Source organism: Euprymna scolopes, chromosome 5 (genome assembly GCF_053919585.1).
Source record: "Euprymna scolopes isolate OS-2025 chromosome 5, ASM5391958v1, whole genome shotgun sequence".
NCBI lineage: Eukaryota > Metazoa > Mollusca > Cephalopoda > Sepiida > Sepiolidae > Euprymna > Euprymna scolopes.
In genome coordinates this window covers 77871037-77897572 of record NC_136486.1, presented here as the reverse complement: position 1 = coordinate 77897572, position 26536 = coordinate 77871037, and the positions used below count along the sequence as shown (strand labels likewise).

Sequence of the window (26536 nt, the reverse complement as noted above, 5' to 3'; positions counted from 1 at the left end):
TTGGAGTGGGGAAAACAACCTAGAAAAAAATGATCAAATAAAATTGCCTAGTGCGTTGTTAGTAAGGTCCCTCCCTGAGCTAATCTAAGTAGTTAGATCACCTACTGTTTTCTGGGGTACTGCAAACAAGTGGGGATTGGGGTGGATTCTTATCGGGTATTGGTGGGAAAAAATAAATAAAGCATCAAAAACAAGAAAATCGGGGGGGGGGTAGAAGGCGACCTCCGAGTAATGGTTGACCAGGGGGGACAAAACAAGAGGGGGGGGGGTAATGGTAGGGTAGTCTCGGAAGGTTCTCTAGTGCGAAAACAAACAATCGGGGGACCTGATCTCATTTGTACCACCAGTCAAGAGTTTCTTTAATTTTCTATTGCTAACCTAGCGGGATGGGTTCCGTAGGACCAAGTACCGCATGTGCCATGCCTATGGTGGTAACACGAATTCAAACTTGGCGCCTCGTCGGATGCACAAGCTAGTGTCATGCACCCACCTCCTGTCAAAGACCACTCGAGGCAACCTCCTCCAATCGCATCTGATCTTTACTTTAAGCAGATATTTAAAGTGGACGATCAGATCCCGATCCGGAACAGATATCCCTTCGCGGACTCGCTTGAGGCATGTGATCCATATGACCATTCTCGTTACTGCTAGGATCACCAGAAAACCCATTCTTTTCTCCCTAGGCAGTGGCAGATCAATGTTCTCCAAAGTATGACTCGTCGAGTTCAAGCAGGCGCGTGGCATCGATGCGAGCTATCACCTCGTTGATGTACCCTAGGAGGGTCGTAAACCTGCTGCAGCGGAAAAAAGCATGACCGACCGTTGCCTTCGTCGCAGCGCAGGCAATAAGGTCTCTTCTTTGTGCAAGTGGAGTTCGTCAAAGAGGAGCAGTGCGTTCGGGACAAGTCGCCAGGTAAGGGAAAATTTCGAATTGGTAAGAAAGTCCCATCCCGGTGCCCAACTCCACTGGGAGCGGATCTCTTCTAACGACATCCGCTTCACTAGCGGTTCCTTTTTGCTACGTCCCACAAGCTCCCAATAAAGCCTGTTTCTAGACTGTTTGATTTGAGGACACTGGTCCCCGGCAACGCTTTAAGTGCGGACCGGCATTGGGCGTAGAATTTGTTACTCCCTCGGTCGAAGCTTGGCGGAGACCGAGGGGTCAGTTGAGAGATTGGAAAACGAGCTTCCAACCGCAGTGACCCATGGAACGTAATCGTTCACCAGCACGTTCTACAGTGAACGGTTCTGGAAGGCCAACCTCTCTGCATGCTTGTGACGCAGGAGATTGGGCAGTCCCAAACTTTCCTCGCTCGGATTTCGAACACAGACCTCTCTGCAAACATAATGCTTACCCTCATTCCACAAGTGTGAGTCGAGGTGCTGCTGTAAGCTGATTCGTTTTTCTGCAGGGAGGGGAAGTACAGGATGAGCGGAAAGACGTATGTAGCACACGCCTCCGCCTGGCCCTTCAAGGACAATTTCCTTCGAATCCAAGTCTTGATAGAGGATTTGACCTTGGTCTCCACTTCCGACCAGTTTTTCTCCAGCTGGAGACCCGGTCCGAACCACACACCGAGGAACCGGACCGGGCCGTCAGTCCAATTGAAAATGCCCGGAAGCGAATTTACTCCGGTCCAGGCACCCAACTGCAGACCCACCGACTTACTGCAATTGAAGACGGCCCCCGTAACTTCTTTGTATCGAGCGAGCGCCTCAGTGACCGCTTGAAAGTCCGTGGGGCAAGACGCGAAAACGTCATTGGCAAATGCGGAAACCCTGGCTAGTGTGCCTCCATGAAGAGCTATCCCACGCAGGACTGGTGTAGTCGCCTCGTCCCTTAGCTTGTGAAGGAGGGTTTCCAACGCCAGGACGTACAAGAGAGGCGACAGCGGACAGCCCTGTCGCATCGACCGGGAGACGGCGAATGACTCCGACAGCTTACCATTGATCTGCACCGCTCCCGTCGGCCTGTCATACAGTACAAAGATCCACTTGTGGAAGTCCGGATTAAAACCGGCAACCTCCAGCACAGATCCCAGGAACCGATGGTCGACCCTATCGAAAGCCTTGGACTAATCCAAACTGATCAGTGTGGCCTCGTCGTCTTCTTCTGTCCCCTCTATGATCGTGCGTATCAGATGAAGATTGTCCTGAATCAATCCCCCTTCACAGCATAGCTCTGGTTTGGTTCGATTAAGTCATTGATGACAACCTGCAAGAACCTTGGCCAAATAACTCTGTGTTTAGCAGCGACAAGGGCCTGAAATCGTCTAAGTCTTCCTCCCCACCATGCCATTGACCTTTCCTCAGCAATGTTATCACTCCTTTGGTCATCTACCCAGGGATGGAACCCTGAACAAACCAATGGTTGAACATATCCTTCAGAATAGGGACCAACATGGGTGACAGCCTCAACTAGAATTTGTAGGGTAGACCATCAAGCCCCGGGGACCTGTTGCAGCCGACCTGCTTCAACGCAGTAATGATCTGTTCCGTGACAAGACCATCACAGCTAGCCGCTCGAGCCGCCATGAGGCAGGGCGAGTCGGCCAAATACCTGCCAAACTCTTCGATCCTGAGTCTGGGTAGTTGGGTAAAGGGCTTCGATAGATGCTTCCGAAACCCCTCGCAAATCTCCCGCGTCAACATGAGGGCATTCCCTTCCAGGTCATTTACTTTTCGAATGTACCCGTCCGAACCGCACCTTAGAGTAGCCTTACGCTCAACAGCGTCTATATTAACAGCCTCATTTGAGACTTTCATTAACCTAGCCTTAACTATCTGGCCCTTGTACCGCTCGCTAGTCAAGCGGTTGAGGTCTTGTTTAGCTAGCGCTATCTCTAGGGGGTCCACCGCCTGGGTCAGCCTATTCTCTATACGCTTCTTGGCCTTAGCCTTATCTAGCGCAAGGTGTTTGCTGTACTGGACCGAGAAGCGTCTAATCTTAGCTTTGAGACTAACCCACCACTTACTCCCGGTAACCGCCCCCACTAATGCCCGTAACCCTCAACCGGTAGTTCCCAGCTCCAACAAGGTGCTGTTGAACTTCCAGTATCCGGCCAGTTTAGGCCTAGAGCTCAAGTTCAAACGGGCCATAACAAATTTATGGTCCGAGTGTCCTAAAAAGTGGAAGGTGGGGCAAGATATGAAGTCCACATCGCCTTTTCTGACTAACATCCGATCCAAGTAAGTGCTTGAATGGAAAGGCACATTAGGATGCCACGTCCACATCTCCCACCCCAGGTGATCTATGTGAAATCTGTCGACCAGGTTGCACGAAGCCATCAGGTCAGACAGTGCTGTCATGCCACACCGACCCGCTAGTCCCCCCCGACCTTATCTATCTTGGGATCAAGGATGGCATTCCAATCACCCATTAAGACTACTTTCTCCAGATCATCTATAAAATCCTCCACCCGTTGAAAGAAGGAAGCCGTCTCCACAACGGAATTAGGCGCATAGATTGCGACTATCCAAAACACACTGCTATTAACGGCAACATCGACAATCGCCCGCCTGCCCTCGTCTGCGTGAACAACATTCACCGACGCTGATAGGGTGCGATTTACTAGCAAGGAGATTCCAGGACTATAGGTATTGCCATATGCTGAGTGAACATCGTAATCGTTCACCAGCACCTGACAATCCCCGTCACAAATAAAGTGGGTCTCCTGTATAGCGGCAATATCTACCTTGAGGGACACCAGATCTCTCAGCACGTGCCCTGCCTTCCTTTGACATCTGAGGTCCCTCACATTATAAGTAGCCAAGTTTAAAGCCATGTTCACCTACCTTATTCAGTGTAATACACGGGCCTGAAGTCCCCGAGGGTGAGGAGGTGGCAGGCCTGTCCAAGGCTTCCAATCAGTAAGTCTGCAGAGGGTACTCCATTCTTGACCACGCCTCTCACGCCCAGGGGGAAAATTAATTTTGGCCAAGAAAAGCTTAAAAAGCTAAGAACAGCATTTATTAACAACAGACCTTTGATCTTAACCAAAAAGGCCAAGCACAAAAGTGTTACGGACAAACCGACCGACGGAGTGACTTATAGAGTCGCTTGCATGCGACTAAAAATGCTACAATTGTACAAAATTCTGCTGATTTTTACAAAGTAGCAAAAGATGATATGACGGAAGTAACTGTTCTTCATATAAGTGAAGAAAATATTTCAGAGATGATAAAAGAAAAAAATCCCTGGGAAAATGTTAAAGATGCCTCAGGCATCAGTAAGATGCATGTTATTAGTTGTTGTGATGGTTCGACTCTAGAAATGTTTAAGAAAAATTTAAGTAAGGATCCAGCATCAACTATTATACAATAGACGAAGATGTAGATAGAAGCGAAAAACTGAATATTGGTGATTGGGCCTTAGTCTCCTATGATCGTAAAAAATTTTCTGGTGAAGTTTTGTCAGTTGTAGATACTGATATAGAAGTATCAGTAATGAAGTATTCCAGAAAAGGAAAATGGTACTGGCCAGATAAAGCTGATATAACTGCATACCGGCCCGAGAATGTAATCGGAAAACTGAGTCCACCAGTTCCAGTAGGAATGGTAGATATTGGAAGAAATCAGGATGTTCTTTATCATTTTCAACCTGAAATTTTTCAATAAATAAATCTATTTTATAGCATTGTATGAGTATGTTATTTATTATGTTGAAATACATTGATTATTGAAAATTTTTAAGTAATATTTTGACATGTAACACATGTGACGTCATATGTGTTCCACAAATTCAAAGTGTTCTTTTTGAGAAGAAAAAATAGTTTCTTTTTTTTTTTTTGTTGCTATTATTTTGTTTGCGGTAATATACTAGCTTATAATCAGAAAGGAATTTTTTTTCCTTAGGTGTTTTAAAGAATAAGAAAAAAAAAATGTTAATTAAGCGTCATGTGTGTTACATCGACACAGGGCTAACTTTATGAAAATTTAATGTAAAAATGATTAACAACAGAAGCTCAGAGCGTCAATTATTTTTAGATGTATACATGTATCAATCATAAAAAATATAATTAAACATACTACTTATTTATTAGTAAAATTAAATGCTTGAAAAATAAGCAATTCTTTCATTTTTCGACTTTAATAAATAGCCAATGTTTATAACCCCAGCACAGACAACACAGACAAGATCAGAATTGGAATTTTTTTTTTTTTTTAGTTTAGGGTGTTGTCTTTCAGAAAAAACAATGTTGGAAAATATTGGATTTAAAATTTTCCAATTTTGGACCACTTTCCATGGAATTCACCGAAAGAATAAAACCAAGCATTCAATTAAAAGTAACCGGTCGTTTGTTCATTTATTCGTCATTTCCAGGTCAAAGAAGCAACGCAGAAAGAAGTCAGAAACTTGAGGTATGTTGAATGAGTTGCTTGTTATACACACGTGAACACGTATATTAAATTAGACGATAATACATTATGACCATGGCCAGATACATACATAAATGATCACGGCTGCACACACCTATACATAGATAAAGACAAAGAGACACTTGCATCCTCATATCACATGTACGTATACATATCATACACATGCCACTTGTATAAAAGATATGTAATGAACGACATGCTCGCCACTGACAATATCCTTTCCCTCACTACACATGTTTCCAAAGATAAATTTAGCAGCAGGAGTTATTTTTTTTTCATTTCCTTGCTTTGGAAGTAGCTTTGAAGAAGGGGTAAGTTGACTTATGATGCTTTTCAGCAGAGGAGTGATGAGAGGCTCCATGACAAGTTGGGGTTTGCTCTTATGAATTACTTTTATATTTTATTTCTCAGGTGACATCACAACAACGTTGATAACACAAATGCCAATCTGTAGTTCTCCAAATTTTCATACTTGTTGTTTTACTCTTTATATGCTTACTTAATTGATTCCTTGTTTTTTCTTCCAGATATATAACTGGTATAGAAGGCGATCAAGATGTAGAGGACTACTTGTTTGATCTACTTGATAAATCTGATCCAAAAGTGGCGTATTTTGTTTCCCAGTTACTGAAACAAAGAAAACACCGTAGAAACATGTCCTCTAAAATTCAGAAGACTTGTGAAGATGCTTTGCCAAAGGTAATTAGAATTGAGGCTTGTGATAATTTTTTTACATGGATGTCTCACCACTTATCCCCAAGTGGCTTCCGGGTCTTGATAAGAGTTATTGAGTGTACAGTAATTAATGGGATAGTATCGTAGTAATCGTTAGTATTGGAGATTTGATAAAGTGTCTTACTTAAGGAGGCGGTTCATCAGGAATTTGTTTATGTTGGACTTGAAGACATTTTGTTCATGGAATCTACGTTTTGATTTAGGCACAGATAAAGAGTGGGGAAAATTATTGACAGTGGTTTCAGCTAGACGGGTGCCAATCATGAAAGATTGGCTAGGGGGAACCAGAGATTGGAGCTTGGACAAGCATTGCCATGGAAATAACGATAAAACAAAGACAGGCTCACAACGTCTCTTCTGTGGAAGAGAGGTTGCAGGGATGAGAAAAGGCATCCCCTACTAAGCCACAAAGTCTATTTTGTACTCTGTCAAGACAGAAGAGGCTGTTTTTAGCAGTTCTTGCCCAGATGTGGTAGCAGTACTCCATCCTTGGACATACTTGGCTTTTATATAGATAGAGAATTGAATCAGTAGTGAGATATCTTCTGGAACGGTAGAAGGATCCCACCATTTTCCCAGTGACATTGACAACAGACTTGATGTACGTGTTCCATTTCAGATCAGGAGTAAAAATCAAATCCAGAAGCTTGTCAAAACATGGAGCCTCCCCAAGACGAGAGCCATCCATTTCAATTGATGCCAGATGGGGATCAGAGCATTGATGATGTAAAGATAGGAACTTAGTTTTAGATGCATTAAAAGTAACCAGCCACCTCTTCCCCCACTGTACCACTCGCTCAAGAGAGAACTTTGTCAATTACAGCCTTTGATGTGTTGCCATAGATGGTCCTGTCATCAGCATAGATGTCAACGAATGATTTAAGTATGTGTTTTGGGAGATCATTGATGAAGATCAGGAAGAGAGTTGGACCCAAGATGGACCCCTGAGGGATTCCAGCATTAATACTCTGGGCCTCTGATTTCTCCCCATCAACCAATCAGAGAGAAATGATTTAATAATTGAGAAAACATTTCCAGTTATGCCGTAGCTGGAAATCTTGTGAAGTAGGCCTTATGCCATACCTTATCGAAGGCCTGATATGTCGAGAGCAATTGCCCTAGAAAGGAAGCCTTTGTCAAGAGATTCACTAATCCTATGAGATATAACCGTTAGCACATCTGCTGTAGATCTAGCAGAACGGAAACCATATTGCATGGCACTAAGGTTATTTCTGCTGAGGTGGTTGACTACTTCTTTATTTAATATGGATTCCAGCAACTTACACATGACTCAAAGGAGACTTATTGGTCTGTACTGAGGGAGATTACTTATCACCTGAATTCTGAAATACAGAGCATACTGATGAGGTTTTCCAGGGTGTTAGAAAGCACTTCTCCTTAAGGCAACACTTAAACAGTTTTGTAAGTATGGGGGCAAGTTCTGGTTGAAGTTTTTTCAACACTATAATTGGAATGCCGTCAGGGCCTGTTGCTTTACTGGAATCAAGGTTCTTGATTAGCTTGGCGACCTCATGCACAGATATTTGTATGTTGCATAGCGTGTTGTCTGTTATAGGAGGAAGTACAGGGAGTTGATGGCCTTCATCGCATAGGGTAGAATTAGCTGCAAAGTTCTTGGCAAATAGTTTGGCCTTGTCTGATGCTGACGAGATGACCTCAGGTCCATTGATGATGGTTGGGATAGAACGCACGCTTCTGTTCAGGATCCTGTTTGCTATTTGCCAAAACTGGTGGGAACCAAGTCGCTGCTCATCTACTTTGAATTTAACGGACTGAGCATATAGCTCTTGCATTTTTTATTACTCTTTTACAGTGGTTGCTGGCAGTCCTGAAAGCAGCTTTAGTGTCAGTGAATCTATTACGTTGGTAGCTATGGAAGAAGTGATTTCTGTGCATGATGGCAGCAACAGATTCTGGGGAGCACCATGGTTGGCTGTTAGGTTTTTGTTGGAATATTTTGGATGGTATGAATCCGTCTATGCCTACAATTAACCATTCGATCAGGTCATATATATATCTATATGTCCTATAGAGGACACATCCTTTTTAAACATGGAATGCAGAAGTAGATCAGATACGAATGTACGGAAGCTATCCCAGTCAGTCATAGAATATCGATATACAGTGCAGTGGAGAGGTATGTCTGAAGACTTATTACATTTCATTTTTATCTTAACTGATACAATGGAGTGGTCGGAGGATCCCAGAGGAGATAGAACGGAACATGAACATGGCTCAGAGGAAGTTGTGAGAAAAAGGTCTAGAAGGCTTGCATACTGACTGGTAGTATCGGGCACACGGTGTTATGGTGAAGCAAGGTGCAAACGAACTTAAAATCCGAGCCAACAAAAATGGATTCCAAGAATTGGATGACCTGGTCCTATGACGCAAGTCGTTTTATGGGTCAGGCCGTTGTATGGAGCAAGGGTCGAATGAACTTAAATCCTGGCCAACAAAAATGAAACCTGGGAATGGGATGACCTGGAGATGACGTAATTCGGTCGTAGGTAAAACCAAAAGCAAACGCCAGGCTGGTCAAAATATGGATCAATGACATCAATTGGTTTATGGGTTACCAGGTCGAGGAAGTCCATAAAAGTGAGATGGTAAGCATGACAGAAAGAGACAGGAACTGCCTGTTACGTTAGCAACCCACACCTCTCCCACCACCTCCTCCACCGCCGCATGGTGTCTATATGAATGTTTACTAAATAAACCAAGTCTGTTTTATAGCAAAGTGCCTCGTTATTCATTGATAAATGAAATCAGCTGTCATTCCAATCACTAGACGATTTACAACATGTACAACTGTCAATGTAAATGTCAAATGCACTATCCCTCAGTCTATCTATCAAGATATTCAAAAATCTCTTCTAGTTGAATTATAGGCTTGGTGCTCCTATAGTAGTGTGTACCCTGTCTCTAGATATCTCACTAAGACTCTCCTAAAATGAACAACAACAACAATGCAGAATATACGTCATCTTAATACCACCCAGTATATAACAACGGGTGGGTTCGTGGACAATCTGAGTGAGGTCATAGGCAATGGCAGAATCATGACAGAACTTTCCCTCATCGTCTTATTTGAGTGGGTCAGCCATTCCACATTGTGAACATTGAAGTCACCGCAAATGTGAATGTTAGCCGAAGGATGAGCAGACAGGATGTGGTCAATTTTCTCAGATATACTCTTAAAGATAGTAACCCCGCTGTTGTGGAGGCGGTAGAGGGCAAATATAAATGTGGTGGCGTAAGCAGGTGCAACTCTGAAGCACCTTCATTTTAGGAGAGTCTTAGTGAGATCTCTAGAGACAGGGTACACACTACTATAGGAGCACCAAGCCTATAATTCAAGCACATATGAGGTAAATTAGGGTCTTCTCTGGAGATATCTCTACCACACGGAAAGCCATCTTTAATGTAGGCACATGTTCCATGCCCATGGCAATCTTGGGGGTCAGATTTAGATGTTAATTTAGAGTATCCTTTAATTATGAACTCGTCTAGGGAAGTGGTTGGCCCTATGCCAGTTTCACTTAGAAAGAATATGTCCGGTTTCTTCTCCTGTAATTGGGTTTCAATCTCTGGAAGGTTGGAACGTAGACCCTTGATGTTGGAGAAGGAAACATGGTAGTAGGGGTCTATGTTGGAGGATGGGGTTCTAGGTTTATTCATGTTTTTTTTTAGATATTTCATGTTGAGGTTTAGGGATTTGTGAAACAGGTTGACAGACTTGGTTAGAACAGGACAGAGGAAAAGTAAAAGAGAAAAAGACAGGAAATTTTATTTATTTTTTTATTTTTGTAGCACATGATAAGGTAAAGCTGTAACAATTACCCACTAGTATGGCATCGAGAGGCCCCACCAGAAACTATTGCATGGTCCAGAATCCATTCACCAAATGGCAATACAGCAGCCCCGGTACTTTGCACCTGCTGATAGGACAGCCTAATTTGTGGTTAATCCAAAGTTCGGGTCCCTAACTATCAGGCGGATAATGTCGGCCCAGATGAAACGTTTACCTCCAGCACCCTTACTAGTGACATGGCCATAAGGATAGACATAGAAACAGAAAATTTCCGACATCTCGGGCTACTGTTCACAAAGTACTACCGACCAGGAAAGCAGCTTCGCCCTTTGTCAAAAAAATCACTCATTTGAAATGAGGACTGAGGGACAAAAAAAGGAGAAGCAAGAGTTACTGGAGCTGCCGATAACACATCCACAGTGCATTATCTACTCTCTATTTAAAAAAAAAAAAAGAAAAATTGGTACAAGGGACTTATTAATATCTACTTAATATAAGTCCGTTGCTCCATTCCCAATTTAGGACAATATTTGAAAATAGTCTCCCCTCCAATATTAATGCGTGGATGTTTTTGGTTTTATCTACCTCGAGTTAGAATGTTCGAGCTTCTAGCTTTACCTCATAATTAAAATACGATACTGGAACATTTATCAGTTTGTGAAGTCGGTTTATTTTGTATTAATTTAGATTTGAAGAACTCATTTAAAAACTGGTTTAGATTAATACCATTTAAGTTACGTATTAAGTTTAGACTAGTTAAAAATAATGCATACTCTTAAATCTTGTAACTTATTCTCAAACTTTCAACATGGAACATAAAAGCTTTTAAAAATGTAAATTCTTTACATTTTTTTTTTTTTTTTTTTTTATTTTGAAATGCCTCTTCATACTGCATTACATCACTTGTTCTGTGTGTGTGTATGTGTATATATATATATATATATATATATATATATATATATATATATATATATATATATTGGTAAAGAGGCTGGTTGATATCGGTTGATAAATTGGGCAATAATCATAACGGAATAAGAAATAGTTTTTTTTTTTTTATCTCTTAGGGAACGCCTACGGTGAATTTAAATTCAAATATGAATATCAAATCAAATATAAAAGCATGCAATCCCCACTCGCCTTCGCCGAGCGTGAATTTAAATTCAATAAAAAAAATTTAAAAAATAACAAACAAATGAACGCACCAGCGTTCGAGGCGTACACACACATCCCTCCCTCTGAACAATGTCGGAATATGTGGCTAAAATGCGAAAAACCCTGTCAGAAGCGTAAGAGTTAGCCAGAGATCACCTAGGGAATAGTCAGAAAACCATGAAAGCCGCATATGACAAAACGATAGAAAGAAAATTCAAAGAAGGGGAGGAAGTCCTACTACTGTTACCCTCAAACGGTCAGCCATTTAAGGCCAGATACCAGAGACCCTATACAGTAGCCAAAAAGATTAGCTTCCTTAACTACCTAATAGATACCCTCAGAACGTAGAAAGAAGACGCAAGTATGTCATGTTAATATGATGCAAAAGTATTTTAGAAGGACGGAAGAGAAAGCGGTGCTGATAGCACCACGTATCCAGGGAGAACTGGAACTGACCAGCGCTGAGGGGGAAGCCGGTGTGGCCAAGGACCCACCTAGGAAGTTAAACAACTCAGCGGTCTTGGGAAATTTAGATGCCAAATTTGTTCACCTACCTTCGAAGGAAGGGCAGAGTTTAAAAACAATACTCTCAGAGTACAGAGACTTATTCTCAGATGCGCCCAGGTGCACGAATGCAACAGTGCACGATGTAGAACTAAAAGAGGATAACCTGATTAGACAACACCCATATCGTCTAAGTCTGAGAAAACTAGCAGTTCTAAAGGAAGAGATAGACTATATGTTAGATCATGGGATAATAGAACCCAGTCAGTGAGTGGGCGTCACTGTGTGTGCTAGTAGACAAGCCCGATGGGACAGTGTAATTTTGCACTGATTATTGAAAAGTAAACGCGCTCACCAAGGCCGACTCATATCCTATTCCCAGAATGGACGACTGTATAGATAAAATAGGGCGAGCAAAATATATCACCAAATGCGATCTCTTGAAGGGATATTGGGCGGTGCCCCTAACAGAATGAGCCAAACAAATATCGGCATTCGTTACCCCTGAGGGAACATATCAATACCGAGTGATGCCCTTTGGCATGAGGAACTCGCAGGCCACGTTTGTAAGATTAATGAATGCTTGTCTCGCTGGGATAGCAAATGTAGATACCTACATAGATGACATAGTGATCTATAATGATACGTGGGCAGAGCATGTCGAAACAATAAGGAAAGTATTCCAAAGGCTGCGATCAGCCAGGCTAACCATAAATCTAGCGAAAGGCGAATTCTGTCAGGCCGAGGTAAAATACCTAGGGCACGTGGTAGGACACGAGAGAATTACCCCACTAAAGATCAAAACATACCCAGCACCAAAAAATGTTCGGAGCCTAAGGCGATTCTTAGGTATGGCCGGATAATATAGGAAGTTTTGTAGGGATTTTGCAAGCATTGCCGCGCCCCTGACGGAACTATTGAAAAAGCACAGTAAATTCAGATGGATAGATAGACTGAGGGATAGTGCACACACACACAAAATACCAGGAAGCATTCGAAACCATAAAACGAGCGTTGAGTACAGAACCAATACTGAAAGCTCCTACATTCAGTCAACCCTTTAGCTTAGCCGTAGATGCCAGTGACAAAGGCATCGGAGCAGTGCTATTGCAACCGGGGGAAGACGAGCAGCTTCATCCAGTTAGTTTCTATTCAAAAAAATTTTATGGATTCCAGAAATCCTATTCAACGATAAAGAAGCATTAGCGCTAATATCAAGCCTTCTTCACTTTGAGATATACGTGACCTCAGCGCCTACTCCAATCTCTGTATTTACTGACCATAATCCGTTGGTCTACGTGAATAGGATGAAGAACAAGAATAGAAGATTAATGTCTTGGAGCCTTATGCTGCAGGAATTTAATTTAGATATCATGCACATTAGCGGCACGAACAATGTGGTAGCAGATGCCCTATCGAGAAAACATGATTAAGAAATAATTAAATAAATAAACAAAAGCACGAATCAGATTTTAAAAAAAAAAAAAGAGAATAAGGAAAAAAAAATTTTTTTTTTTTTTTCTGTTATGCTTGGAGGTGTTATATTGGTAAAGAGGCTAGTTGATATTGGTTGATAAATTGGGAAATAATCATAACGGAATAAGTAGTTTTTTTTCTCTTAGGGAACACCTACGGCGAACGGTGAATTTAAATTCAAATATAAATATGAAAGCATGCATCCCCTCTTGCTTTCGGCGAGCATGAATTTAAATTCAATAAAAAAAAAATAAATAAATAATAACAAACAAATGACCGCACTAGCGTTCGAGGCGTACACACACACCCCTCCCTCTGAAAATGCAATGCGCGAGAGAGTCCACTATCAGCAAAGCTGATGAAAAGGGAAGAGAGAAAGAAAAAGTGAAATCAACGCGGACGAATAAAAAAAGCAGTTTTTGAACTGAGCGTTCTTTTTAACTGTGATAAACGATAGCGTTCGTATAAAAATATTGAGAGGCAAAAAGAAAAGTAAAAGACTGCGGAGAGCAGTGAACGTTGTCAAATGGACCGGTTGTTTTGTTTACGTTTGAGCGAATAATGAATCAAAAAAAAAAAAAAAAAAAAGATAACAAAAATTTGCTATGAGCCAGTGGTGCTCAGGAATGCCCAAAGCGCAGCGTAAACAGATTTCCCTGAAATAAACAGGAGTTGAATTCTTTCAGCTGAGAATGGACATCATGGAAAGTTCACGGCGAAAATATTAAAGATGAATAAGAAGAGGGTTGCAACAAACAAAAATATTGTCATGTCGACGGACGTCTCCATCCAAGAAGTAACCAAACAGGAAAAATCTTGCGAATGATGAACTTTGTGGAGACATTATGAAACACGAAAGTCTAATTGGATAAAGTTAAGTGACTATTATGATTTCCCCATCCCGATATCCCCGCTCCTTGTCCTTGGCCGAACTGTCATACCATAATGAAAATGGTATATACATTTTCTCTTATATTATTTTATTTTTTGTTTGTCACCTTGTTTTCTTTTCTTTCTTTTATGATGTTTTTTTTTTTATCATCCGACCTCACCCCAACCTATTGCGGTGTGATATTAAATTTAAGAATGTTGAATAAAATTTGTGTTCTAAGATTCGAGCGTTATGTCATTCTTGCTTTGAGTTTGAATCGTTCGGAACAAAATGTGCTAATGAGAACCTTAGACGTGTCAAATAGGTCACAAATCGTGGACGACACTTTACTTGTCATTATTTTATTTTTATTTTGTGTTACGGACAACGTAGGGTGAAGCGCTGACTTAGTCATAAGATTCTTACCAGGGGACATCCACCCCAACTCAGCTTCATACCGGTCCGTAACACACACACACACACACACACATATATATATATATATATATATATATAAATTCATGAATTAAATTGATTGCACACCCCCAATAAAAATCAAGAGTATAATTACTGGGATGCATGTCAAAAATATTACTAATTTAAATAATCAAACTAGACAATATTATTTTTTTTTTTTTTTTTAGCTGGCCTTTGAGTTAAGATCAGTGTAATATCTGCTGTATTCTAGACTGGAGCAATTTCTATTTTTGTCTCAATCTAGAGTGCCCCTATTTTTTTATTTTTCTTCTCAAGAAGATGAATTATTTTCTATGTTAAAAAAAACAAAAAAAAAACCTTATGTCTAACTTTGCCCTTGCGGAAAGGCAAATAAAGTGGGCCATTAAATAATTTTGTGACTATGGTATAAAAGAATGGATTACATCGACACTATTTGAATCTGAACTTAGATGTTATACCAATCAGTGTTAAAGGAAAAACAAAACAAAAATTTAAAAAAAATACTATATCATTTTTTTAATATGGATTTATTAAAAATTTAATGAAATAAAAAAACAAAAAAAAACCAACAATGTAGAACACCAGTAAAAATAGGATCAGAATCAAACTGATTTTTATAATAGTAACAAGAAAGTAAAAACCTGCCAAACCGATGAAGGAAAAAACCTTCCGAGCATATAAGAAAGTGCAGATCAAGGAAAAAGCAAAAATGAAGCGTTAAACGTTAGGAAATATAACAAATGAAAATATATGTAAACGTATAAAGAAAAAAAATAGTTTATTAATCAAAAAACTAAATAATATGGAATGGAAATTGTAATTTAACATCGATTAAAACAGTAAAATAAAGATTACGTATAAAAAAACATAGCTTGACTTTGAATTAAAAGACAATAAATATATAAGCTAAAATATGTAACCATCAGGTCATGAATGTGTTTAAATATATCTAGAGATTTTACAAGCTTTTTAAAAGAGTAAAACGTTTAAATAAAATATGTAAATATTTGATATTATATCTTCTATTATAACGTAAAAGTCATAACAACATGATTGTTTCAATATCAATGTTTGCTAAGACCAGCGATGGAAGTTATATCAATTGCATAAAGTATGACTATTAAATAAAATTGAATTATGTATAACACTAGCGAGGCTACCCGGCGTTGCTCGGGACTGTATAAACAATGAGAAAATTGAAGTTGATTTTGAACATATTTGTTATTCTTCGGCTAGAGGAATTTTTAATGTCTATGTATCATTAGCTTTTTCGAGCAAAAGAATATTTTACCTATCTTAGGACGGGTATTACATGTATCAAATAATTGTACTTCACCTAGGATAAGTAATTTATAGCGTGTATATGAAATAATGTTACTTTTGCGAGGATGAGTAATATACAACACACATTTAAAATAATTTTACCTACCCTCGGACGGGTAATTTAAATACTACATGAAACAATTTCATATACTATCGACAGGTATTGTACAACATGTTAAATAATTTCCAAGGCTACCATAATTTTAAGAAAACTGAAACATTTTTTTAGAAAGTGGATCATTAGGATTTCCAAATTAGTACATAAATACATTATCTTGGTTAAGGATTAGGCAACCATTGCTTCATCATAAATTTCAACATTACTGGGTTTTTTCCTTCATCACTATCGGCACTAAAATTGTAAGAAAAATTATGAAATTTTTGAACGGTGTCTCGGCAGGATTTTCAAATTAATGCATAAATACATTGACACAGTTAGTGATTAGACAACCCTTGCTTCATTATCAAATTCCACATTACTGTGTTTCATTTTCATTCCCCACTACCGACACCAAATATTTTTTGAAAAAATACTTCATTTTCTGAAGATTACTCAGTAGGTTTTACAAACAAATACACAAATGTGTTAAGTTTAGTGGTTAGGCAACCCTTGCTTCACTACAAAATTTCACATTACTGTGTTCTTTTCATCCCGACTACCGATGCCATATTTTTAAGTAAAATGATATCATTTCTTGAATATAACTAAGCAGGTTTTCCAAATAAGTATAGGAATACATTGACATAGATTGTGATTAGGCAACTTTACTTTATCACGAATTTCAATATTAATGTAGTTCTTCCCTCCCACATACCAACAACATAATAGTAAGAGAAATTGTCTTTTCTGGAATATGATTCCACAGATATTCTATATTTTTGGAATATGACATTGTGGGACATTGCTTTGTGACCCCAAAACAGACATTAGTCTCTCCAACGCAACCCCAAAAGAGAACTCAAGAGCTCATTTAAAATTAACATAATCATGCTTCTTTCTCCCCGCACTACAACCATCACATCATTCCCAGATAACATTGAACATTTTAAAAAATATGGACCCCCCCCCCATAGAAACTGGCCTAGTAAACTTTCATAGAAAATCAACAATATATATGAATTAATCTAATTTTGAGATCGTAAACTGTTTCAGCCATATCCGGAATCGACTTCACAAATAAAGTAATTTTGAGATTGAAAATTGTTTAAGCCATTTCCAGGACAAACTTTACATTCTACCACCCTCATCTAATCCAAATGACGCTGGGTATTCTGCTAGTATATATTTGCTCCTATCTCATTCAACCCAGGGCGATGCCAGGAATTTTGCTAATATATATTTCCATCAATCTCGTTCAATCCTGGGCAACACCGGCGATATTGCTAGTATATTTTCTCATATATCTCATTTAATCTTGAGCAACGCTGGGTATTCTGCTAGCGTACATGTACAGCTATCTAATACAACTCAGGGTGGCACCATGTATTCGTCTATTCAAGATTAGTACCTATCTTGTTCAATCCCAGGCGATGCCAGGTATTCTGTTAGTATTTATTTGCACCTGCCTGGTATTCTGCTTGTATATATTTCTAACCCTCTTATTCAATCCCGGGCGATGCTGGGTATTTTGCTAGTATATATTTCCATCTATTTAACTCCATCCCTAGCGATGCCAGGTATTTTGCTAGTATATATTTCCATCTATTTAACTCCATCCCTAGCGATGCCAGGTATTTTGCTAGTATATATCCATCTTGGGCAATGCTGAGTATTCTGCTAGTATATATCTCCATTAATCTAATTAAATCTTAGGTAACACAAAATATTATGTTAGTATATATTGCAATCAATCTCATTCAATCCTGGACAATAGAAGGTATTCTGTTTAGTATATATATGTATCTATCTAATTCAATCACAGGCGACGTTGTGTATTCTGCTACCATACATTTGCATGTCTCACATTCAATCCTGGATGACTCTGGGTATTCTGCTAGTATATATTTGAACATATCTCGTTCAATCCCGGGTGGCACGGAGTATCCTGCTAGTATATAATTGCACCTATCATTCAATACCAGCGATGCTGGGTATTCTGCTAGTATATATTTCCACCTATCTCATTCAGTCCCAGGTGATGCATGGTACTCTGTTAGCATATATTTCAATCCATCTCATTACATCCCAGGCAGGTTTGCGGAGTCGGATGGTGAAAGTCCGACTCCAATTCCGACTCCTTTGATATCTTAGACTCCGACTCCCGACTTCTTGACCCCCTACGTGGAAATCTATTCTGCAGATCCATATGCCAGCGTCCCACACCTATTCAGCATTTTATAACTACTTTTCATGTATATCATTTTTTACATTTAATATTCACTTGTATGATAAATATACTCACACATATACTCAACTAGCTTTATTTATTTATTTATTTTACTCCGAACAAGGCATATCACCATTTGGATGAAAAAGGTTACTTTTTGGGACCGTGTCTAGGAAAGATTAACAAGATGTCGGGTTATGTTACATTTAAACTTCGGCATACCAGTATGACCAGGAAAGCTGGTAGCAGGAAGGGAATTCCAAAGTCTAGCTGTTTGAGAGAAGAGACTATTAGAATAGAAAGCTTTTTGGCATCTAGGGACCTCAACAGTGAAGGGGTGAGATCCTATTGCTAAATGGGTTTGTCGGGGATATGTACAGGGTACAAGTGCAACAAGTTCATCAGAACACATTCCATTAAAACAGGCACAAAGATGCAACATTATGACGATAAGACAAGAGCTGGAGCTTAGTTGATAAAGTGGGGCAGATTAGATTGACAATTTTTTTTTTGAACCTATCCAAGATGGAGAGACTAGTGGTAGATGCATGAACCCAGATGTGGCAACAATACTCCATGCATGAGTGAATGGTGTAGAAGTACATGATACTCTCAGGTGTGAGTAGTCTTCTAGCTCGATAGAGGGAACTCACCATCTTTGCATCAGTCTTTGCAATGTCCTCTATGTATTTGTTCCAGTTTCCTAGGACATTAATAATTATTTGAATATGTAAGAGAATATAAAGCAAAGAAAACAAAAGAAATGGTGAGACTAGATCTACATAAAGAGGTTCCACACAACAGATATATAGATGCACTTAACTTGGTGTTCTTAGAGTGACCCATGTTGGTCTTGCTAAAAGACAAGTGTCTCCACGTGGAATGTATTGGGGTGCAAAGATTAGCGCTTATTTGAGAGCAGTAAGAAGGGGGGAGGGAGGATCTGCCTTAAGAGTCAAATGTGTGCTTTGAATTAATACTTCATTCTTTTATTTAATTGAAACGGTATAATTTTCAATTTCTGTATTAATAATTTAAAACATACAAACTCATTTACCAAAGGTGATGAATGCTAGAAAAGAGATGTGTATTTCCAATTTTTCTAGTGTGTCTATAAATATATTGCTAACTATTACTAACATATTACATGCGACATAATGACATGCGAAAAAAATCTGGGAAAATAATTTCAAGTGGATAGATAGCACAAAATATAGAAATGGAATAAAATAATACAATAAAATAAATTAATTTTCTAGTAATATTTATTTTAAATGCAGATTAAGGGATAGTTAAAATTTTAAATAGATTTAAAGCTTTTTTTTTAAATGCAAATCCATCTTACAAAATTTCATCATATTTTATTGTATAACATAACTTGCCAGTTAAAATGAATTCAGATAAGAATGGGAGTTTGGAAATGTGGTTTAAAATACTGCTAAATTGTACAAACCACTTCTTAAGAAGCAATTAAGTTATTGCTTATTCACCAAACCTGTTTTCCTGCTCTTATTTACTTATACTGCTTCCCTCTTTTTGGAAATCATAATTTATCATTCGATGGCTAAGTGTAATGTTTAAATATAAGAACTATACTGGCCACATCTATATTGTTACTGATGTATGTTACTAAAATAACTGGCACAAATGTCATTTCAAAATGTCTGCTTTAAAGGAATAATGCTTTACTTCCAAGACGCCTTCCTGTTTTGCATGATAAACATTAAAAATCCTTATACTCCTAAATCCTCCCCAAATCCCTGTATATCTATATTGTATATTAATGCTGTAGTCTTGTAAGTATATCATCTCTTCTGTTTCAACTGGACAAAAAAAACAATTGCTCTTCTCCCCAAGCCGATATAAAATCACATACTTTGCACATACCTTGGGAGTATGGGGTTAGCTTCCGGTTCTAAACTTTAGTAGGCTGACTTTTTCAAAATCGATAAATACTAAATATCTAGATTTCTATTGCTAAGGGATGCATTAGCTTAACCTATATTTATACGCTATAGAATATCTATAAAATAGATAACTATTAACTACAGTTTGTGCCCAGATTATAAGTGATATATATTAACTAGCAACTATATCTTTCTTTCATTAGATGGGATAAAGTACTGATGATTATCTTTACTTGAAAACTAACATCTAAAGCACATTTCGAAATGTCTCTTATACTATAATTTTCCAATTAGTCACTAATCTAAAAACCATATTTGATCTTTTCTTAACCCTAGTAGATATTCACCTTTAATCTACAGCCCATACTCATACATGCCTTCTTTAAAAACGTAACCAATCTTAATCCTATTCTGAGGAGTGTAACTTCAAAGCGATTACTAATTCTTTGATACTAACTTCATCAATCCTTACTATCCATGCGAGAGTATAGAAATACCTGGCTTTGAAACGAGATGCAGGGAAAACCCTCTCAGTGCTGATGGACCAGTAGATCTGGTTAGGTCATCCATCTAGCATGAGGAAAACTCCGATTTTGTAAACTTGTGCCACTGACCTCATATGCCTGGGCACCAAACAGGGGAGGGAGGCCTCCTCATTCCTGGACGACAACCTCCCTAGAGCTGGTGATTTGATCATATCACCGGTTTGCAAACCTAAACTGCTTAAGTAGTAGATAGACTCTGCCTATCTATACTCCATACTCCTTCTTTGCCTATTAGCAGAGGTGCGGCCACAAGGACTCATTAGACGCCCAGTTCTTAGCCTTGTTTCCTGACTAGGGCAATGAATGCCGTCACCCACATTTGACTTATTTTATTCTCCTATACCTGGGCATCTTGGTAGTGCTTAACCTGATTAAACTGAATCACTCCTGTCGGACAGGTTTGAGTGTATCAGTTTGACAGTTGCTGGTTGCTGTTTCCAACTGACAGTACAGGAGCCCTAACTCTTTGATAGCGCTTAGAACAGCTGTTCTATCATCAGTTGTGTAATATCGGAATATATGTAGTGCCATGTCACGCATGGAAAGGCACCCTGCACTCATCTCTGGTGGGCATTCCCGAGGCCACATTCCTGTGGATGAGCAGCTGACTCATGTTGCATGATGGTGGCTATGCACATCCGTTTTGCTTAGCACCTCAATCTAGATCTGAAACTACGAAATAGAATGAAATGACAGCTTATTCCAAAAAAACTGTTTTAACCAGACACACACTCACGCCTCCTCCCTTAAGGCTTGCATTTACACATATCTGAGGACTTAGATGATGTAGAATCATTTCTCTTAGCAAACTCCCCGGATATCTTAGTACTAAGTGAAACTAACTTGCACTCCTCCATCCCCTCTAACATCTTTAACATGTCTGGTTATCTCCCATCTTGTCGTAAGGACTTCAACAGGGACGGACTTGGAGTCTATATTTGTAACACCCTCCCCATGTCTAAGGAATCTCAACTAAAATCACGTGACCAGGCCTTCATCTGCTTTAAACTCAATTTACGACATAGTGTTAGCTACTTGTATTTTCTTTATAGCTCTCCATCAACCCAGGACTGTACTATAATCAATCATGTTTTTGACAGTATAGATGTAGCACTCTCCCTTGACACTAGCACTATATCCCATTCCTTGACACAAACCGTAACATTCCCGACCCATCTCTCAGATCGCCAGGACCAGCAAGCCTCACTTCTGGATCTATTTCTGACAAGAGATCCTGAGGATTATGTAACAAATGCTGATTGCCCACTTAGGAATGCTGATCATGCTGTGATAATGATAGAATCACTCTAAACTTTCGACCCCAAGTTGAAGAGCCATTGCTCAAAACGATAACGTACTAAAATAAGGCTGGCTGGGATGCCATCAGAGATCACATCAGATATGCCCCATGGGGAAATATCTTTTCTCTTCCTGCAGAATAGTGCGCAAATGAGACTACTGAATGGTTCAAAGCAGCAATTGAAGCACATGTTCGTACACGGAAGTTATATAGCAACTTGTGCAGCTGCCACTGTAGATTTATTCAACATAAGTCCTGTACAAACAGATAAAAGTTTGTAGAAGCTAGAAGTATAAGAAAGAAGTGGCAACAGCTAAAAGTGAATATACTGAAACCACCAGGAAACACCTTGTAGTGCAGAAATTAGGAACTCATGATTTTTGGAAAATCTACAATAGTGTAGTAAATAATGGGCAATCAATAATTCCTTCACTATCCAACAATCATGAAGTTGTTTGCACAGCAACTGAGAAAGCTAACATGTTTGCTCGTTATTTTCTCTCAAACTCTATCTTGGACCCAGCAAACTATTCCTTCCCTGATTTTCCACACTAGATGATTTGAAAATCACCTCTTCTCGAGTACACAATATCATAAAAAACCTAGACATCTTGAAAGCACTTGGACCTGATCACCTATGCTGTGCTATTAAAAAAAATGCTCCGCTGAGGTTGCTCCAGTTCTCTCTAAACTCTTTAAGAAATATCTTAACGAATCTTGCTTTCCTGACAGCTGGAATATTGCTTCTATGGTACCAGTTTACAAAATCTCTGAACGAACTGACCCATTAAATTTTTCCCCAATTAACCTCCTCCCGCTTTTCACCAAAATATTTGTCTTTGATCAAGCTCTAGTCCACCACCTTACAGGTGCTAAACTTCTATTTGACCATCAATATGGATTTAGGCAAGCCCGTTCTACTACAGATATTCTAACTGTAATCTCTGAACGTATATACCAAGCACTGGGAAAGGGAGGGGAGGGCGGTAGCCCTATATATATCTAAGGCTTTTGACAGGGTATGGCATGATGATCTTCTCATGAAAATAAAATCTATGGCATTACTGGATGAATGCTTAACATAATTAAATCCTTAAATGAGAGAAGAATCCAGGTTGTCCTTGATGGGCGTATGTCCAAACAATATGATATAAATGCAGGTGTAAACAATATGATATAAATGCAGGGATCGATCTTTACGTGATAAAATTGTCTCTGACATGGGTATATTTGCTGATGACACCACGCTTTATAGCAGGCACGTGGGGAAAACTAATGAGCACATATCTAAGGCAATGGAAAAAACCTTAGAGGAGACCTTTAGTCTGTAGTGGAATGGGGTCAGAAATGGATGGTAACGTTCAAAGCTGCCAAGACAAAGCTCATTTCCTTTAATAATTACATTGTTCAAAAGAGAGTTGCCAACCTGATAGGTCCTGAACTGTTATCTAAGCTTCAGCCCCTGTCCCATCGACAAAATGTTGCATCCCTCTGATTTTTTTATAAGTATTTTAATGGTGGATGCTCTGACGAACTACAAGCTCGTGTATCCCCTCAATGAAAATACCCCCTACAAACCCGACAAGCAGCGAAGTGCCACTCCTACACAATAGAGGTCTCCAGATGTAAGAAAGCCTTCTACTCTTATAGCTACTCCCCAGAACTGATAGACTTTGGAATTCTCTTCCAGTTTCCTGCTCCCCAACAGTACTGACATGCAGAAGTTCAAGTGTAATGTAAACAGACATCTCGCTGCTAAACTCCCTACATAGTACCCCAGAAACTTAGGTCCCTATAATAGCCACCTACATCAAAGCGGCGATGTGCCTTGTTTGGTTAGAAAATGTAATAAAAAAAAACTGGTAAAACCAAACAGGAAAACCATGTAAATAAAAAAATAAAAAATAAATAAACTCATCCGACTTAAGGAGTCGGAGTCGGATAAAAAATTCCGACTCTGACTCCAGCTAAAACCTCCAACTCCTTCCGACTCCGCAACCCTGATCCCAGGCAACGCTGGGTATTCTGCTAGTATATATTTGAATCTTCCTCATTCAATCCCGAATAACTCCGGGTATTCTGCTAGTATATATTTCCATTAATCTCATTCAATCCCAGGAAACGCCGGTTATCCTGCTAGTATATATTTCCGCCTATCTCATTTAATTCTGGGCGATGTAAGGTATTCTGCTAGTATATCTTACCTATTTCATTCCATCTTGGGCAACTCCGGGTATTCTGCTAGTATATTTTTCCACCTCTCTCTTATTAAGTCCCAGGCGACACAGCATATTCTGCTTGTATATATTCTAGTCTAGTATATATTTTAGTCAATCTCATTCAATCCTGGGCAATGGCAGGTATTCTGCTAGTACATATTTGCATCTATCTCATTCGATCCCAGGCGACATCATGTATCTGCTAGCATACTTTTGCATGTCTCTCATGCAATCCAGAGTGACTCCGGGTATTCCGCTAGTATATATTTGAACATATTTCGTTCAGTCCCGGGTTGTGCCAGGTATCCTGTTAGTGAACACATTCAATCCCAGCTGATTCCGGGTAATCTCCTAGTATATATTTCCATCAATATCATTAAATCCCAGGCTATGCTAGGTATTTTGCTAGTATATATTTCCACCTCATTCATTCAATCCCGGGTGACACCGTGTACTTTGCTGGTATATTTTCTAACATATCACATTCAAGTAAGGGTTACACAAGGTATTCTGCTAGTATATATCTCCATCAGAGGCGGAGATGGGACTAGTGCCACTCGTGCCCGGCACAACCAATAATTCGGTTAATGTTATTCAAAATGGATTAAAAAATCATCCATTAATTTCAAGCAAACATACTTAGTCTGATCTCAATTAAATTACATATCTATTCAAGTTTCGATAACTAAGTAGCAAAAAATTCATGAATATATCTGGGAATAATACACGGATGCTGTTTTGAACGGGTTGTCTTTGTCCACCGCCAGATTCATTGAAAACTCCATAACAGCGGCTATGACGTTGAACGTCCGTAATTCGTGCCAAGCCAAACCTTTACTCGTAATAATCATAATGTTAGAGAAATCCAGATTTTTCTGTAATCACCCGCAAAGTGAAGCCCACTTATAGTGCCTAAAATATTTAGCACGATCGAGCCTGCTGATGTCTGTTTTAGGAAGAGAATGAGGGACCGAGAGAGAGAGGGGGGAGAGAGAGATCTCTAGACACATACATACGCATAAACACATGAAGAACGATTACTACTACTGTTGCAATATGTAGTAGCACGAATAGTTCTGTGTAAACATAACCACGCCTGTATATCAGATTGTAAATAAATGTCAGTGATGACGTTATTGTTTCATTAATTAATAAAGAACAGGTTTTGAATAAGAGTGAATTTGTTTTTTTGAGGAATTTTTTTTTTCGTGAATTTTGAATCATAGAAATCTACGAAAAATACGGGTTTTAAGTCATTTTATATTAATACTAAGAAACCCGTCAATCCAATAAACCTTCGTAGAATTCCGTAGTGATACGTAAATACTTTGTAATTTTTTTTCATAAAAACCCTGTATGTAACTTTTCTTGCTGCATCCATCATTTTTACAGCTATTTAAACCCAACTTTATTCATCAATATTACCTTTTATTCTATGGGAAAATTTAATTGCCGTTTTTGGAGAACATTACTTTAGTTGCCAAAATATTTCAGTCGCTTCACTACATTCAATTTTACCACGGACTTTATTTACGAATTCTTTGTATCTATTGCTAACCTGGTTAGTTGTCATTGTCATCAATTTCTTTATTCTAATAAACATATTTTTCTACTCATAGTAATGAATATCTCTTTTCTTCTATACTTTTGAAAGGGAAAAAATATCTTATCTACTGTATCAACAAGACCACAAATTATATAGTATCTTGATTGTTCACAAAAAACAAAAACAAACACCATGCAAGGTACGTTAGTCAATCTGTGCTATGCAATGGAGAATCACGCAATAGCAACTATGATTACTTATTTGGGTCCATGGACCACGGATTGGGAACTAAAGTTGACAAATGGCAGGGGGGGGGCGGCACGACAAGCAATAATAGGCTAGAGTCGCCACTGATCTCCATCAATCTAATTAAATCCCAAGCAAAATATTGCTTAACTTTGGTCATCTACAAAAACCATTTAGTAATCCCAAGTAGTAACCATCTGATAATGATCAAGCTCATTGTTACATAACTTTTGTGATCTACATAAAGCATATGGTATTCCTAAGTAGTCACCCATCTGAGAAAAACCAAGCTCATTGTTGCTTAACTTTTGTGATCTACATAAAGCATTTGGTAATACCAGTAGTCACCTATCTAAAAATAGCTAAGCCCTGTGTTGCTTAACTATGATTTAGATAAAGCATTTAGGGTTCTCAAGTAGTCACCCATCTGATAATGACTATGCTCAATATTGCTTAACTTTGGTGATCTATATATATATATATAAAGATCTATATATATATAAGTCAACCATCTGATAATGACCAGGATCCATGTTGCTTAACTTTGGTGATCTACATAAATCATTTGATAATCCCAGGTAGTAACCCATCTAAGAATGACCAAGATCATTGTTGTTTAACTTTAGTAATATACATAAAGCATTTGGTATTCTCAAGTAGTCCCTCATCTGATGATAATGACGAAGTCAATGTTGCTTAATTTGGTGATCTA

At 38.9% G+C, this 26536-nt stretch overlaps 1 protein-coding gene across 4 annotated transcripts in view; it reads left to right on the top strand.

Moving 5' to 3' along the window:
• LOC145276869 (activating signal cointegrator 1-like) overlaps window positions 1-26536 on the top strand; it is a 158541-nt gene that overhangs the window by 44557 nt on the left and 87448 nt on the right. For all 4 annotated transcript variants that reach the window (XM_080128272.1, XM_080128271.1, XM_080128274.1 and 1 more), the window contains one exon: window positions 5907-6078. In XM_080128272.1, coding sequence (XP_079984398.1) covers window positions 5907-6078 — 172 coding nt within the window. The remainder of the gene's footprint in view (window positions 1-5906; window positions 6079-26536) is intronic.